Source organism: Panthera pardus, unplaced genomic scaffold (genome assembly GCF_024362965.1).
Source record: "Panthera pardus isolate Hobbes unplaced genomic scaffold, ASM2436296v1 HiC_scaffold_27, whole genome shotgun sequence".
Classification (NCBI taxonomy): domain Eukaryota; kingdom Metazoa; phylum Chordata; class Mammalia; order Carnivora; family Felidae; genus Panthera; species Panthera pardus.
The window spans coordinates 79,051,078-79,064,420 of NW_026526843.1; the positions used below are offsets into that span (position 1 = coordinate 79,051,078).

At 39.0% G+C, this 13,343-nt stretch overlaps 1 protein-coding gene across 3 annotated transcripts in view; it reads left to right on the plus strand.

Annotated features, from left to right (window-relative positions):
• Positions 1–13,343, plus strand: part of PHF8 (PHD finger protein 8) — a 94,093-nt gene that overhangs the window by 20,859 nt on the left and 59,891 nt on the right. For all 3 annotated transcript variants that reach the window (XM_053891585.1, XM_053891584.1, XM_053891586.1), the window contains exons 4-8: positions 282–390; positions 5,818–5,978; positions 6,829–6,970; positions 8,384–8,570; positions 10,829–10,991. In XM_053891585.1, the coding sequence (XP_053747560.1) occupies positions 282–390; positions 5,818–5,978; positions 6,829–6,970; positions 8,384–8,570; positions 10,829–10,991 (762 nt within the window). The remainder of the gene's footprint in view (positions 1–281; positions 391–5,817; positions 5,979–6,828; positions 6,971–8,383; positions 8,571–10,828; positions 10,992–13,343) is intronic.

A 13,343-nucleotide genomic window follows, 5' to 3' on the forward strand; every position in this document is an offset into this window, starting at 1 on the left:
GGGAAATAGCAAAAGCCTGTGTAGGCCCAGCAGGTTAGCAGCTGCCCCAGTGAGAGGGCAGAATTGCAGAGCTTTACCTCCCTCTCTTCCTAGGGAATTCCCAGAGGAAGCACCAACCTCACCAGGAACTTTTCCTGAGTATGTGAGGGCCTCGTTGACTTCAGGTGCTCCAAGGGGTTGTTAGACTGGAAGAGAAGCAGGATCTGCTGAGGCCTTTGCTCTTGGAACCCTACATAGTTCATGGCCATTCTGACTCAGTCTTGTGTCTTTCTCTGGCTTAGTGAAAAAACGCCGTGTATCTTCGAAAGGGCATGATACACACAAGGGGAAGCCAGTGAAGACCGGAAGTCCTACATTCATTAGAGAGCTCCGGAGTAGGACCTTTGACAGGTGAGGGTTGGTGAATGCCAGGGCTCTGGGAGGCTAGGATTCGTTTCTTCCCAACTTTGCCACTGGCTGTCTCATTAGATGCCTCCCCCATTTAGGAATGTTCCCTCTGGGAGGAATCTTCTGTTTTAGTCATTTTTCTAAGAAACATTGTTAGAGTTTCATCCTACATGCGGAGTACATTAAGGTCCACTTGTAAAAACTTTTGTTAGATTGGGAGGCAGTTTTCACCTGTTAGAGGATATTTGCATGCACCCAAGGAATGCTTCCACTAGGAGTCTAAAGATCAAAAAGTTCAATTCTCTCATTGTAGACAAGAGGAAACTCTTTTTAAGAATAAAAAAAATATGTTTGGTCATGTATTTCTTTTAAATAAAAAAAGTTTTCTCCCTTTTAATGTGTTTTTAAAAATTGTTTAATTTTTATTTTAAAATTAAACTCTGTGCCCAACTTGGGGCTTGAACTCACAACCCTGAGATTAAGAGTCACATGCTCTACTGACTGAGCCAGTCAGGTGGTTTATTTTTCCCTTTTAAAAATATTAAAATGAGCTTATTAAAAAGAAGTTCCTTACACAAAAATAATGAATTAGAAAAAGTAATGAATAAGGCACTCACTTTTGCTTGGTTTTTAATTCATGCAACCATTTTCAGCTTTCTTGTAATTGAAATGTTACTTAGAATTATGTGTTTCTTCACCTTAATATCTTTTGATTTGTTTGTTCAGAGACAGTGAGTCTCCTTTCTGTCCCAGACCCCTCAGATCCCTTCTTTAGTCAACGAGTTTCTTGTACATTCTTCCAGAAATAGGTTTTACTTATATAAATGTGCGTGTGTGTGTGTGTATCCTACTTTTCTAAAAAAAAGCATAAATACACTCAGTGTTCTTCATCTTGCTTTTTTTTAAACCTAAATTATATATCTCGGAGCTCAGTCCATACCAGCACATACTGGTGGTTTTCATTCTTTTTCATGGATGTTTAGTATTCCATTGTATGGATATTTATTTACTTATTTAACCAATCCTCTATTGATGTACACTTAAATTGATTCTAGTATTTTGCTGTTAGAAAAAAATGATGCAGTGAATGTCTTTGTACTTTTTTGCATATGTGGATTAAGTATATGTGTAGATTTACTAACTAAAAGTGAAGTTGTAAGACTAAAGATTATGTGCTTTAAAAATGTTTATAAATGTTGCCAACTTGTTTCCAAAGTGACTGTACCATTTCTTATTCCCACTAGATAGTGTGTGAGGATGGCTGTTTCCCTATATCCTGACCAACACTGTTTATTATCAAACTCTTTGCCTTTCCGATAAGATAAAATATGAAATGTTTCCACTTGCATTTAGTTATGAAGAAGGCGCATATTTTTGTGCCTTTGTAAGTCATCTTTATTTCTCTGTTTATTTCCTGCTTATTTGACAATTTTTCTATTGGGTTACTGCCCGTTTTTTACTGATTTATAATAGATTTTCTTACAGAAAATTTTATTTAAGCATTTATTTGCTGAAGTATAATTAACATACAGTATTATATTAGTTTCAGCTATATAATATAATGATTTAGCAATTCTATCCATTACTTAGTTCTCATGATCCACATATGAGTAAAATCATATGATATTTGTCTTTTCATATCTGACTTATTTCACTTAGTATTATACTCTCTAGGACCATCCATGTTGTTGCAGATGGCAAGATCTGATTCTTTTTATGGCCAAGAAATATTCCATTGTATATATATACCACATCTTCTGTATCCATTCAGTAATATTCCATCATATATATATACCACATCTTTTGTATCCATTCATCTATGCAGGGACATTTGGGTTGCTTCTGTATATTAGCTATTGTAAATAAGGCTACATTAAATAATGAGATTATCGCCTTATAACTGTCAGAATGGTGAGAATAAGAAAGACAAGAAATGACAGGTGTTACAGAGGATGTAGAGAAAAAGGAACCCTTGTACACTGTTGGTGGGAATGCAAACTCGTGTAGCCACTGTGGAAAACAGTATGGAGGTTCCTCAAATAATTAAAGATAGAAATTTTTTATGATCCAGTAATTCTACTACTGGGTATTTACCCAAAGAACATGAAAACATGAATTCAAAAAGGTATATTCACCCCTATATTTCCTTGTAGGAAATTTTAATTTTTATGTAGTTAAATTTATTTATTGCTATTTTTAATGACTAGTGGGCCTTGTCTCTCCCATGTTTTTTCTACTATATGGCTTCATTTTTTCAAGTTTTTATTTAAATTCTAGTTAGTTAACATATATGGTAAAATTGGTTTCAGGTGTAAAATTTAGTGATTTATCACTTATATATAACACTCAGTGCTCATCACAAGTGCCCCTCCTTAATATCCATCACCCATTTACCCCACCCCCCACCCACATCCCACATGCACCTCTCTCCTTCAACCCTCAGTTTGTTTTCTATAGTTAAGGGTCTCTTATGGATTGCTTCCCTCTCTTTTTTTCCCCCTTCCTTCCCATATGTTCATCTGTTTAGTTTCTTAAATTCCACATATAAATGGAATCATATGTTATTTATCTTTCTCTGACTACTTTGCTTAGCATAATACACTCTAGCTTCATCCGCATCATTGCAAATGACAAGATTTCATTCTTTTTTTTTTTTAATTTTTGTTTTTACATTTATTTATTTTTGAGAAACAGTGAGATAAAGCATGAGCGGGGGAGGGGCAGAGAGAGAAGGAGACACAGAATCCAAAGCAGGCTCCAGACTCTGAGTAAGTGGTCAGCACAGAGCCTGATGCAGGGCTGGGACCCACGAACTGTGAGATCATGACCTGAGCTGAAGTTGGACCCTCAACCGACTGAGCCACCCAGGTACCCCTCATTCTTTTTTTTTTTTAATTTTATAAATTTTGAGAAAGAAAGAGATCACTCATGCGTGTGAGCAGGGGAGGAGGAGGAAGAGAAGGAGGGAGGAAGGGAGAGAGAGAGATTGAGAGAGAGAGAGAGAGAGAGAGAGAGAGAGAATCTCAAGCAGGCTCTGCACTGTCAACACAGAGTCCAATGTGGTGCTCAATCTTGCGATCTGTGAGATCATGACCTGAGCCAAAATCAAGAGTAGGATGCTTAACTGACTGAGCCACCTAGGCGCCCCAAGATTTCATTTTTTTTTGATGGCCGAGTAATATTTCATTGTATATATACACCATTGTATGTATACACCACATCCTCTTTATCAATTCATCAGTCGATAGACATTTGAGCTTTTTCCATAGTTTGGCTATTGGTGATAATGCTGCTATAAACATCGGGGTGCATATACCCCTTCGAATCAATATTTTTGGGTATTTTGGGTAAATAGCTAGTAGTGCAATTGCTGGGTCATAGGGTAGTTCTATTTTTTATTTTTTTAAGGAATCTCCATACTGTTTTCCAGAGTAGCTGCACCAGTTTGCATTCCCCCCCAACAGTGTAAGAAGGTTCCCCTTTCTCTAAATCCTCACCAACATCTGTTGTTTCCTGTTTCTAGTTAGCCATTCTGACAGGTGTGAGGTGGTATCTCATTTGGTTTTGATTTGTATCTCCCTGATGATGAGTTATGTTGAGCATCTTTTCATGTGTCTATTAGCCACCTATATGTCTTCTTTGGAAAAATGAACAAAACTAAAAGGCAGCCTGTGGAATGGGAGAAGATATTTGCAAATGATGTATCTGATAAAGGATTAGTATCCAAAATCTATAAAGAACTTATCAAACTCAACACCCCAAAAATAAATAATCCAGTTAAGAAATGGACAGAAGACATGAACATTTTTCCAAAGAAGACATACAGATGGCTTCATTTTTTTTTTCAATTTAAATGTTGATCCATCTAGAATTATGTTAAGAGAAAGATAGACATTGAGCTTAATATTTTTCCAGTTGCTTGTTCCAACACAACTTGGTCAAATAGTCCATCTTCCTCCAACATGATTTAAAAAAATAAAAACTCCTGTTTTCTAGTTAATTACATACATGTGTTGAGAAATTGGTTGTAAAAATTGTTTTTTTAATCAGTCTTTTATTTTTTATTTATGTTAATTCCAGTATAGTTAACATACAGTGTTCTGTTAGTTTCAGGTGTACAGTATAGTGATTGACCAATTGTATACATTACTCAGTGGTCTTCAAGATAAGTGTACTCTTAAACCCCCTTCACCTATTTCCCCCATCCCCCCCCACTTACTTCCCCTCTGATAACCATGTTTATTCTCTGTAGTTAAGAATCTGTTTTTTGATTTGTCTATTTATTTTTCCTTTGTTTGGTTTCTTAAATTCCACATATAAGTAAAATCATCTGGTATTTGTCTTTTTCTGACTAACTTATTTCACTTAGCATTATACTCTATAGCTCTGTCCATGTTGTTGCAAATGGTAAGATTTCATTCTTTTTTACGGCTGAATAATATTCCAATGTATATATATGCCATTATATGTATATGTGTGTGTGTGTGTGTGTGTGTGTGTATACACATCTTCTTTATCCATTCATCTATTGATGGACATTTAGGTTGCTTCCATAATTTGACTATTGTAAATAATGCTGCAATAAAATAGGGGTACATGTTATCCTTTCAAATTAGTGTTTTCATATTCTTTGGGTAAGTACCCAGGAGTGTGATTACTAGATTATATGGTAGTTCTGTTTTTATTTTTTTGAGGGACCTCCATACCGTTTTTCACAGTGGCTGCACCAGTTTGCATTCCCGCCAACAGTACATGAGGGTTCCAGTTTGCCCACATCCTCACCAACACTTGTTGTTTCTTGTGTTTTTGATTTCAGCCATTCTGACGGGTATAAGGTGATATCTCATTGTAGTTTGGATTTGCATTTCCCTGGTGATGAGTTATGTTGAACATCTTTTCATGTGTCTATTGGCCGTGTGTATGCCCTCTTTGAAGAAGTGTTTGTTCATGTCTTCTGCCCATTTTTAAATTGGATTACTTGCATTTTGTGTGTGTGTGTTCAGGGTGTAAGTTCTTTATATATTTTGGATACTAACCCTTTATTGGATATGTCATTTGCAAATCAGTCTTTTTTATTTGCCAGTGTTTTAAATGGGTGACCCTGCTCTGGGTTAGAGTAAATTAACTAAAATTGCAGATACATCTTTTCTTTCTGGGCAGGTTATTGACTGATTTCTTCTTTTGCCATTCAGAGAAGAGTATGCTATTAACAAGATATCCTTGGGTTAGCTCCCCACCTCTGCCAGTGACCTGGCTTCTTACCTTGGATAAGTCATTTCTTCCCTGGCACATGAGGTATATGCCATTAGTTTACAGTCCACATTAAGGTCTGCTCAGGAAGGCCCCACCCCTTGGGTGAATGGCAGCATCAAGTGAAGCCTTTAGTGTCAGTGCCTCTGGGGCTCAGGCTTTCTCTCATGTGGCCCACAGCTCAGATGAAGTGATTCTGAAGCCCACTGGAAGTCAGCTGACTGTGGAATTCTTGGAGGAGAATAGCTTCAGTGTGCCCATCCTAGTCTTGAAGAAGGATGGATTGGGGATGACGCTGCCTTCACCATCATTCACTGTGAGGGATGTGGAACACTATGTTGGTAAGAAAGATGAACTATCCTAACTGTGACATCATTCACTCCCATCAAGACCAGTGACCCTTTGCTTCCAGTCTATCTTTGCATTTCTTTTCTGGCCATCTTGGGAATATGAGGTAAAGTGCTTTGCCCGGAGTCAGTCTTTGGCAAAACTAGGACCAAAATCCTGGTTTTCTTTTCCTTTTCCTCCTTAATAGGCCCCGAGCCCGCAGGCTGAGCCCCACTTTTTTTTTTACCAGGGAAATTCCAGGGATCATGGGAGTCTCCCTTCTTTTTTTTTTTTTTAATTTTTTTAACCTTTTTATTTATTTTTGAGACAGAGAGACAGAGCATGAATGGGGAGGGGCAGAGAGAGAGGGAGACACAGAATCGGAAGCAGGCTCCAGGCTCCGAGCCATCAGCCCAGAGCCCGACGCGGGGCTCGAACTCACTGACTGCGAGATCGTGACCTGAGCTGAAGTCGGACGCTTAACCGACTGAGCCACCCAGGCGCCCCGGGAGTCTCCCTTCTTTTGAGATAAGAAAGCCTCTGATTTTTGCCCTCATGTGCCAGTTGTCTTCTGAGCATTAAATTTTGGGGATAGGAAGAAAAATGAGGGAATAGGCCCAGGCATGTGGATTGTATCATGAGTGAGACTGTATGTCAGGCAGTTGTGTTACTCTAATAGGCCTGGACCCAGCACATTGGTATAAGGAGAGCGTGAGGGATTCCTACATACATACATACATACAAATACAGTGTGTGTGGTGAGAAGTTTTGAGTGTCAGTCCATTCTACGGACAGGTGAAGGGGGGAGGGAGGCTTCCCCGGTCCCTGAGACCACTTGGTGCAGAATCTATCTTTTTATTCTAGGTTCTGACAAAGAGATTGATGTGATTGATGTGACCCGCCAGGCTGACTGCAAGATGAAGCTTGGTGATTTTGTGAAATACTATTATAGTGGGAAGAGGGAGAAAGTCCTCAATGTCATTAGTTTGGAATTCTCTGATACCAGGTAGGAGGAACAGGGGTAAGTAAAAAGCCTAACAAAGTCCCTGGCACTTGTGATATACTGAGTATAAGTGTTCCTTTTTCCCTTCCTCTTGGTAGTTTCTTCCTTTGGGATGATGAGCTGGTTTATACTTTCTAGGGTAGCTCTTCCCATTATAACAACCAAATTGTATTTCTCTTCTACAGTTTCTAACATTGGATAGATTATACAGTAGCTATTTTAATTAATTTTTGTCTCCAAGACCCAGGACAGCTTTCTTAGACTTTTTTTTTTTTTTGTATTTAGATTGTAGTGTGGTCACTATTTAATTCCCAGTATAGGTCCTCTGTCCCTGGAAATAGATTTACTGAATTACCCCCAAGTAGTTTCTCTAAGGGTAAGGTTACTTAGATATAAAAGAAAAAAGAGCTTTTTATAACCTTTAAATGATTCTATCTGGACTCATGCACTCAGTAGATACATGTAGTCTTCTCTGTGCTCAGAAATGCGGGAAATTCCCCAAATTGTAACATATCTTTTTGCACTTAGAAAACTTATTGTCTGATTATGTACTTTTTTAACTTTTAATTTTGACATAATTATAGATTTACAGGAAGTTGCAAAAATCTGTACAGGGTGTCCTGTGTATTCTTCAACCAGTTTCCATCAATGGCAACATTTTGAATAACTATACAATATTAAAATCCTTGCTGTTGGTGTTAACATCAGAGTTAACAACCTGAGGGTTTTTTTTAAAGCTGTGTTTGTTTGTATCTCACTTCATCTTGAACGGCTATTTGAGGTAGCTTACAGAGATACAGAGAGGAAAGAATAGACAAAAATGGCACAAAAGGAAAATAAAAGTCGAGAAATAGGATGCATCTGGTGGGTAATCTGCACACAAAATGCGTGTATGAGTGTCTGGATAGTTGTTAGAGAAGGACTGTAGCGTTTTCAGTGAATTTCCTGAAAGTAAGGACAAGGAAGGAGTGCAATATCATAAGGTTTGTGGTTTTACGTAAGATAAAAACAACCAGATGTTGGGGAGAAACACTACCTGAAACTGAGCCCTTGAAAGGTTTCTCTAATGGTTCCTCATAAAGAAGACATTAAGACATGGGGACAGTACAATAACTGTTATTGACTCAGTGCCAAGTGAGTGGACCCAGGTGAAGGGAGTTATGAGCATTTTGTGGAGGAAATGACCTCCTTTGACTGGGGAATGCTGTGGAGCTGGGACTTGGGACTTCTAGAGCTGAGAGGAATGAGGATGCTGACCAGACTTATAGAAATAAGTATCCTATGTGCCCTTGGGGATCCTGTGGAAAGGACTTCTTTGTCTTATTTGACTCTCACTGGGATGGGGAGCATTTTATTCAGGCTTTAATCTTTAATTCCCAATCAGCTGACCTCTGCTCTCCACCCCTTCCTTGCTAGGCTTTCTAACCTTGTGGAGACTCCCAAGATTGTTCGGAAGCTCTCGTGGGTGGAGAACTTGTGGCCAGAGGAGTGTATATTTGAGAGGCCCAATGTGCAAAAGTACTGCCTCATGAGTGTGCGGGATAGCTATACAGACTTTCACATTGACTTTGGTGGCACCTCGGTCTGGTACCATGTGCTCAAGGTAGGAATGAATGTGGCTTCTAGAGGTAGCCTGGCCTTGGGCCACCTCTTTGTTTCAGGTGGCAGCACAGAAGAGGCTGCTGAGGTCTACCTGCCTCCCAGATTCTGTTTGGGTGACATTTCCATATAACTACTCTATCAGGGTTGGGCACTAAGTGGATATGCCATATAAACTGTCTCTACAGTTTTGATGCTTAACATTTTTTTGAATAACAGCAGATGCCTAAGGTTTTCTGGCTGTCCATTGAACCAATCTATACTCCTATGACTATGTATAGAAATGTTCATATTTACTGCAGATTCTTGGTAACATGAGAAACTTCCCATCCCCCATCCTTATTGAGGTATAATTTATACACCATAAAATTAATATGTTCTAAATGTATAGTTTGATGAGTTTTGACATTGTATGTAGTTGCATAACTGCCACCACCAAGATAGAGCATATATAGAACAAGTTTTTTTTAATGTTTATTTATTTATTTTGAGAGAGAGACCATGTGCAACAAGTAGGGCAGGGTCAGAGAGATAGAGAGAGAGAGAATCCCAAGCAGGCTTTGCACTGTCAGCACAGAGCCCGATGTGGGGCTTGATCTCACGAACCGTGAGATCATGACCTGAGCTGAAACTAAGAGTTGGACACTTAACCAATTGAGCCACCCAGGTGCCCATGACAGGTTGTTTTTTTTTTTTTTTTTAATGTTAGCCTTCCTATGGGTAGTTTCCCTTTTAGTGATTGTTTCAATTTTGTAATTAGCATATTGATTATCAGTGACTATGAAGGATTTTTAAAGTCTGGAAAACAATTTTTTTTAATCTTTATTTATTTTTGGGAGAGAGAGAGACAGAGACAGACAAGCGAGCAAGTGGGAGATGAACAGAGAGAGAGGGAGACACAGTATCCGAAGTAGGCTCCAGGCTGTCAGCACAGAGCCCAACCCAGGGCTTGAACTCATGAACCGTGAGTTCATGACCTGAGCTGAAGTCAGATGCTTAACTGACTGAGCCACCCAGGCACCCCTGGAAAACAAATTTCTTAATTTTGATTCTTTTCCACCATCATACTATTTATTTTTCTTATCAGAAATGCCAAGGAAAGAGCAGAAGACTTGGATATGGCTCTTGTCCAAATGATCACAAATCCTAAACTAGTTGTTTTCACTGGTTTATCATGAAATGGGAGCATGTAAATCACTGCTATGCAAATGTTAGATTTAACTTTTTCATTTTAAAATAATTCCTTTTTTATAGAAAAATTGCAGAAATGGTAGGAAGAATGCCTGTGTGCCCTTCACTTAGATTCCCCAAATGTTACATTTTATTATATTCTTTCTATAAAGCAAACATAATAATAAAATATATATATATGTATATATATATATTTTCTGAAACATTTGAGAGTAGTTGCAAACATGTGTCCCTTTATAATTCAGTGCATATTTCTTGAAAATAAGGGCATTCTCGTATATAACTGCAGTATAGTTATCAAAATCAGAAAATCAATATTGATAGGATACTGTTATCTAATCTACAGATCTGAATGAAATTTCTCCAATTGTACAATAGATAATTTCTAGTGTTATTGCTTTTCTCCATTGAAATTTATTATCAGGAAATATTGGTTAAACTAATCAGCTGTAGGTTGAGGATATTTTTGTGCTGGTGGGCTTTTATTTCTTTTCAACCAAATAATCTGGTGATTGTCTAGGCAAAACATAATTAGGAAATAAAATGTTTTTCCAACAGATAATCACCTAACATATAATCTTGTAGAAGTCCTTGGGCAATTACTGAACTTTTAAACTTTTATTAGCTTTGATTGCAGGTGTGAGAAGGAACACTCTCTGTAAATGGCATTTAAAGGCAAATTCAATTTTCTCATCAGTAATGTGGCCTTAAATTCTCCTAGGGCTAGTAGTATTGATCTACTCATCTATAGAGGCCATTTTTCATTTGACTTTGCATCTAAAGTAGAAGCTTTTGGTGTATATTTGTCCTAAGTTGAACAATTTTGTTTGGAATGCCCTTTCCAAATCATTTTTTGTCAATGTTAACAGTGGCTCAAAAGCACAAAGTGCAAAAGGAGCTTTTGAAGTTTTCCAAATCCGCATAAAAATGATTATTGGATGGGTTTGGGGGAGAATCTGTCATATTACGTGGTCTTGGAGCATGGGAGAGAAAATATCCTTTTGGAGACCCTCTGGAGGATTTTTATGGAAATTGTTGATGTTTTTGGCACTTAAACCTGTTTTGTTTCAGGGTGAGAAGATCTTCTACCTGATCCGCCCAACAAATGCCAATCTGACTCTCTTTGAGTGCTGGAGCAGCTCCTCTAACCAGAATGAGATGTTTTTTGGGGACCAGGTGGACAAGTGCTATAAATGTTCCGTGAAGCAAGGACAGACACTTTTCATTCCTACAGGTCTTCCCTGGGCCCCCTCTGGGAGGGTTTGAGGAGGGCTGGAAGAGGAAGGGAGGTTGTGGTACCAGAGGTAGACCCTTCCTATAATATATTGATCCGATTATGTGGGAAAACCCTCTCATATCAGCTGATGACTCAGAATTGGACCTTAAGAAAATGCATGTGATGGCTAGTAGGCAGCATAGTTCCTTGGGGAGATTGCAGGTGGGAAGGTACAGGAAGAGGTTGATGGACCTCTTGCACTGGGCTATGCCAACTTGGTGGACAGATAGAGAATAGGTCTCTCAGCCCCATGGCTCTAGGAATAGTGACTGGGAGGCTGGCCTTGCAGTCTATAAATCAGAATTACCTGGGGTGGGGATGGGGCTTCCCCTCCCCGCCCCTAAACAATACATGCCTAGGCTTTACCCCTAGCATTATGGATTTTTAGGTCTGGGGTGGGATCTGAGTGTATGTTTTGAAAAAGTGCCCCCAGTTGTCTCAATTTGGGGAAGTTGACATCTTTACCATGTTGAGTCTTTGATGGACCCAGTATGTCTTTCCATTTATTTAGATCCTCCTTGATTTCTTTTCTTTTAGTTTTTTAATGTTTATTTCTTTTTGAGAGAGACAGAATGCAAGCAGGGGAGGGGCAGAAAGAGAGGGAGACACAGAATCCAAAGCAGGCTCCGGGCTCTGAGCTGTCAGCACAGAGCCTGACACAGGGCTCAAACTCCCGAACTGTGAGATTAAGACCTGAGCCAAAGTCAGACGCATAACTGACTGAGCCACTTCAGGTGCTCCTTCCTTGATTTCTTAAACTTCATTCTTTGATTTCAGAATTAATGTTAAATTTTCTCAAACCTTTGGTAGAATTCTCTAGTGCAGTCACATGGACCTGGAGATTTCTTTTGTGGGGAAGTTTTTAATTAACATTCAATTTCCTTAAACTTTAGAGGTTATTCAAATTATCTGTTTCATATTGGGTGAGCTATGGTAGTTTGTGCTTTTTTTTTCAGTAATAAAGAATTTTATTTTTATTTTTATTTTTTTTTCAATATATGAAATTTATTGTCAAATTGGTTTCCATACAACACCCAGTGCTCATCCCAAAAGGTGCCCTCCTCAATACCCATCACCCACCCTCCCCTCCCTCCCACCCCCCATCAACCCTCAGTTTGTTCTCAGTTTTTAACAGTCTCCTTTGCTTTGGCTCTCTTCCACTCTAACCTCTTTTTTTTTTTTCCTTCCCCTCCCCCATGGGTTTCTCTTAAGTTTCTCAGGGTCCACATAAGAGTGAAACCATATGGTATCTGTCTTTCTCTGTATGGCTTATTTCACTTAGCATCATACTCTCCAGTTCCATCCACGTTGCTACGAAAGGCCATATTTCATTCTTTCTCATTGCCACATAGTATCCCATTGTGTATATAGACCACAATTTCTTTATCCATTCATCAGTTGATGGACATTTAGGCTCTTTCCATAATTTGGCTATTGTTGAGAGTGCTGCTATAAACATTGGGGTACAAGTGCCCCTATGCATCAGTACTCCTGTATCCCTTGGGTAAATTCCTAGCAGTGCTATTGCTGGGTCATAGGGTAGGTCTATTTTTAATTTTCTGACGAACCTCCACACTGTTTTCCAGAGTGGCTGCACCAGTTTGCATTCCCACCAACAGTGCAAGAGGGTTCCCATTTCTCCACATCCTCGCCAGCATCTATAGTCTCCTGATTTGTTCATTTTGGCCACTCTGACTGGCGTGAGGTGATATCTGAGTGTGGTTTTGATTTGTATTTCCCTGATAAGGAGCGACGTTGAACATCTTTTCATGTGCCTGTTGGCCATCCGGATGTCTTCTTTAGAGAAATGTCTATTCATGTTTTCTGCCCATTTCTTCACTGGGTTATTTGTTTTTCGGGTGTGGAGTTTGGTGAGCTCTTTAGATTTTGGATACTAGCCCTTTGTCCGATATGTCATTTGCAAATATCTTTTCCCATTCCGTTGGTTGCCTTTTAGTTTTGTTGGTTGTTTCCTTTGCTGTGCAGAAGCTTTTTATCTTCATAAGGTCCCAGTAATTCACTTTTGCTTTTAATTCCCTTGCCTTTGGGGATGTGTCGAGTAAGAGATTGCTACGGCTGAGGTCAGAGAGGTCTTTTCCTGCTTTCTCCTCTAGGGTTTTGATGGTTTCCTGTCTCACATTCAGGTCCTTTATCCATTTTCAGTTTATGTTTGTGAATGGTGTCAGAAAGTGGTCTAGTTTCAACCTTCTGCATGTTGCTGTCCAGTTCTCCCAGCGCCATTTGTTAAAGAGACTGTCTTTTTTCCATTGGATGTTCTTTCCTGCTTTGTCAAAGATGAGTTGGCCATAC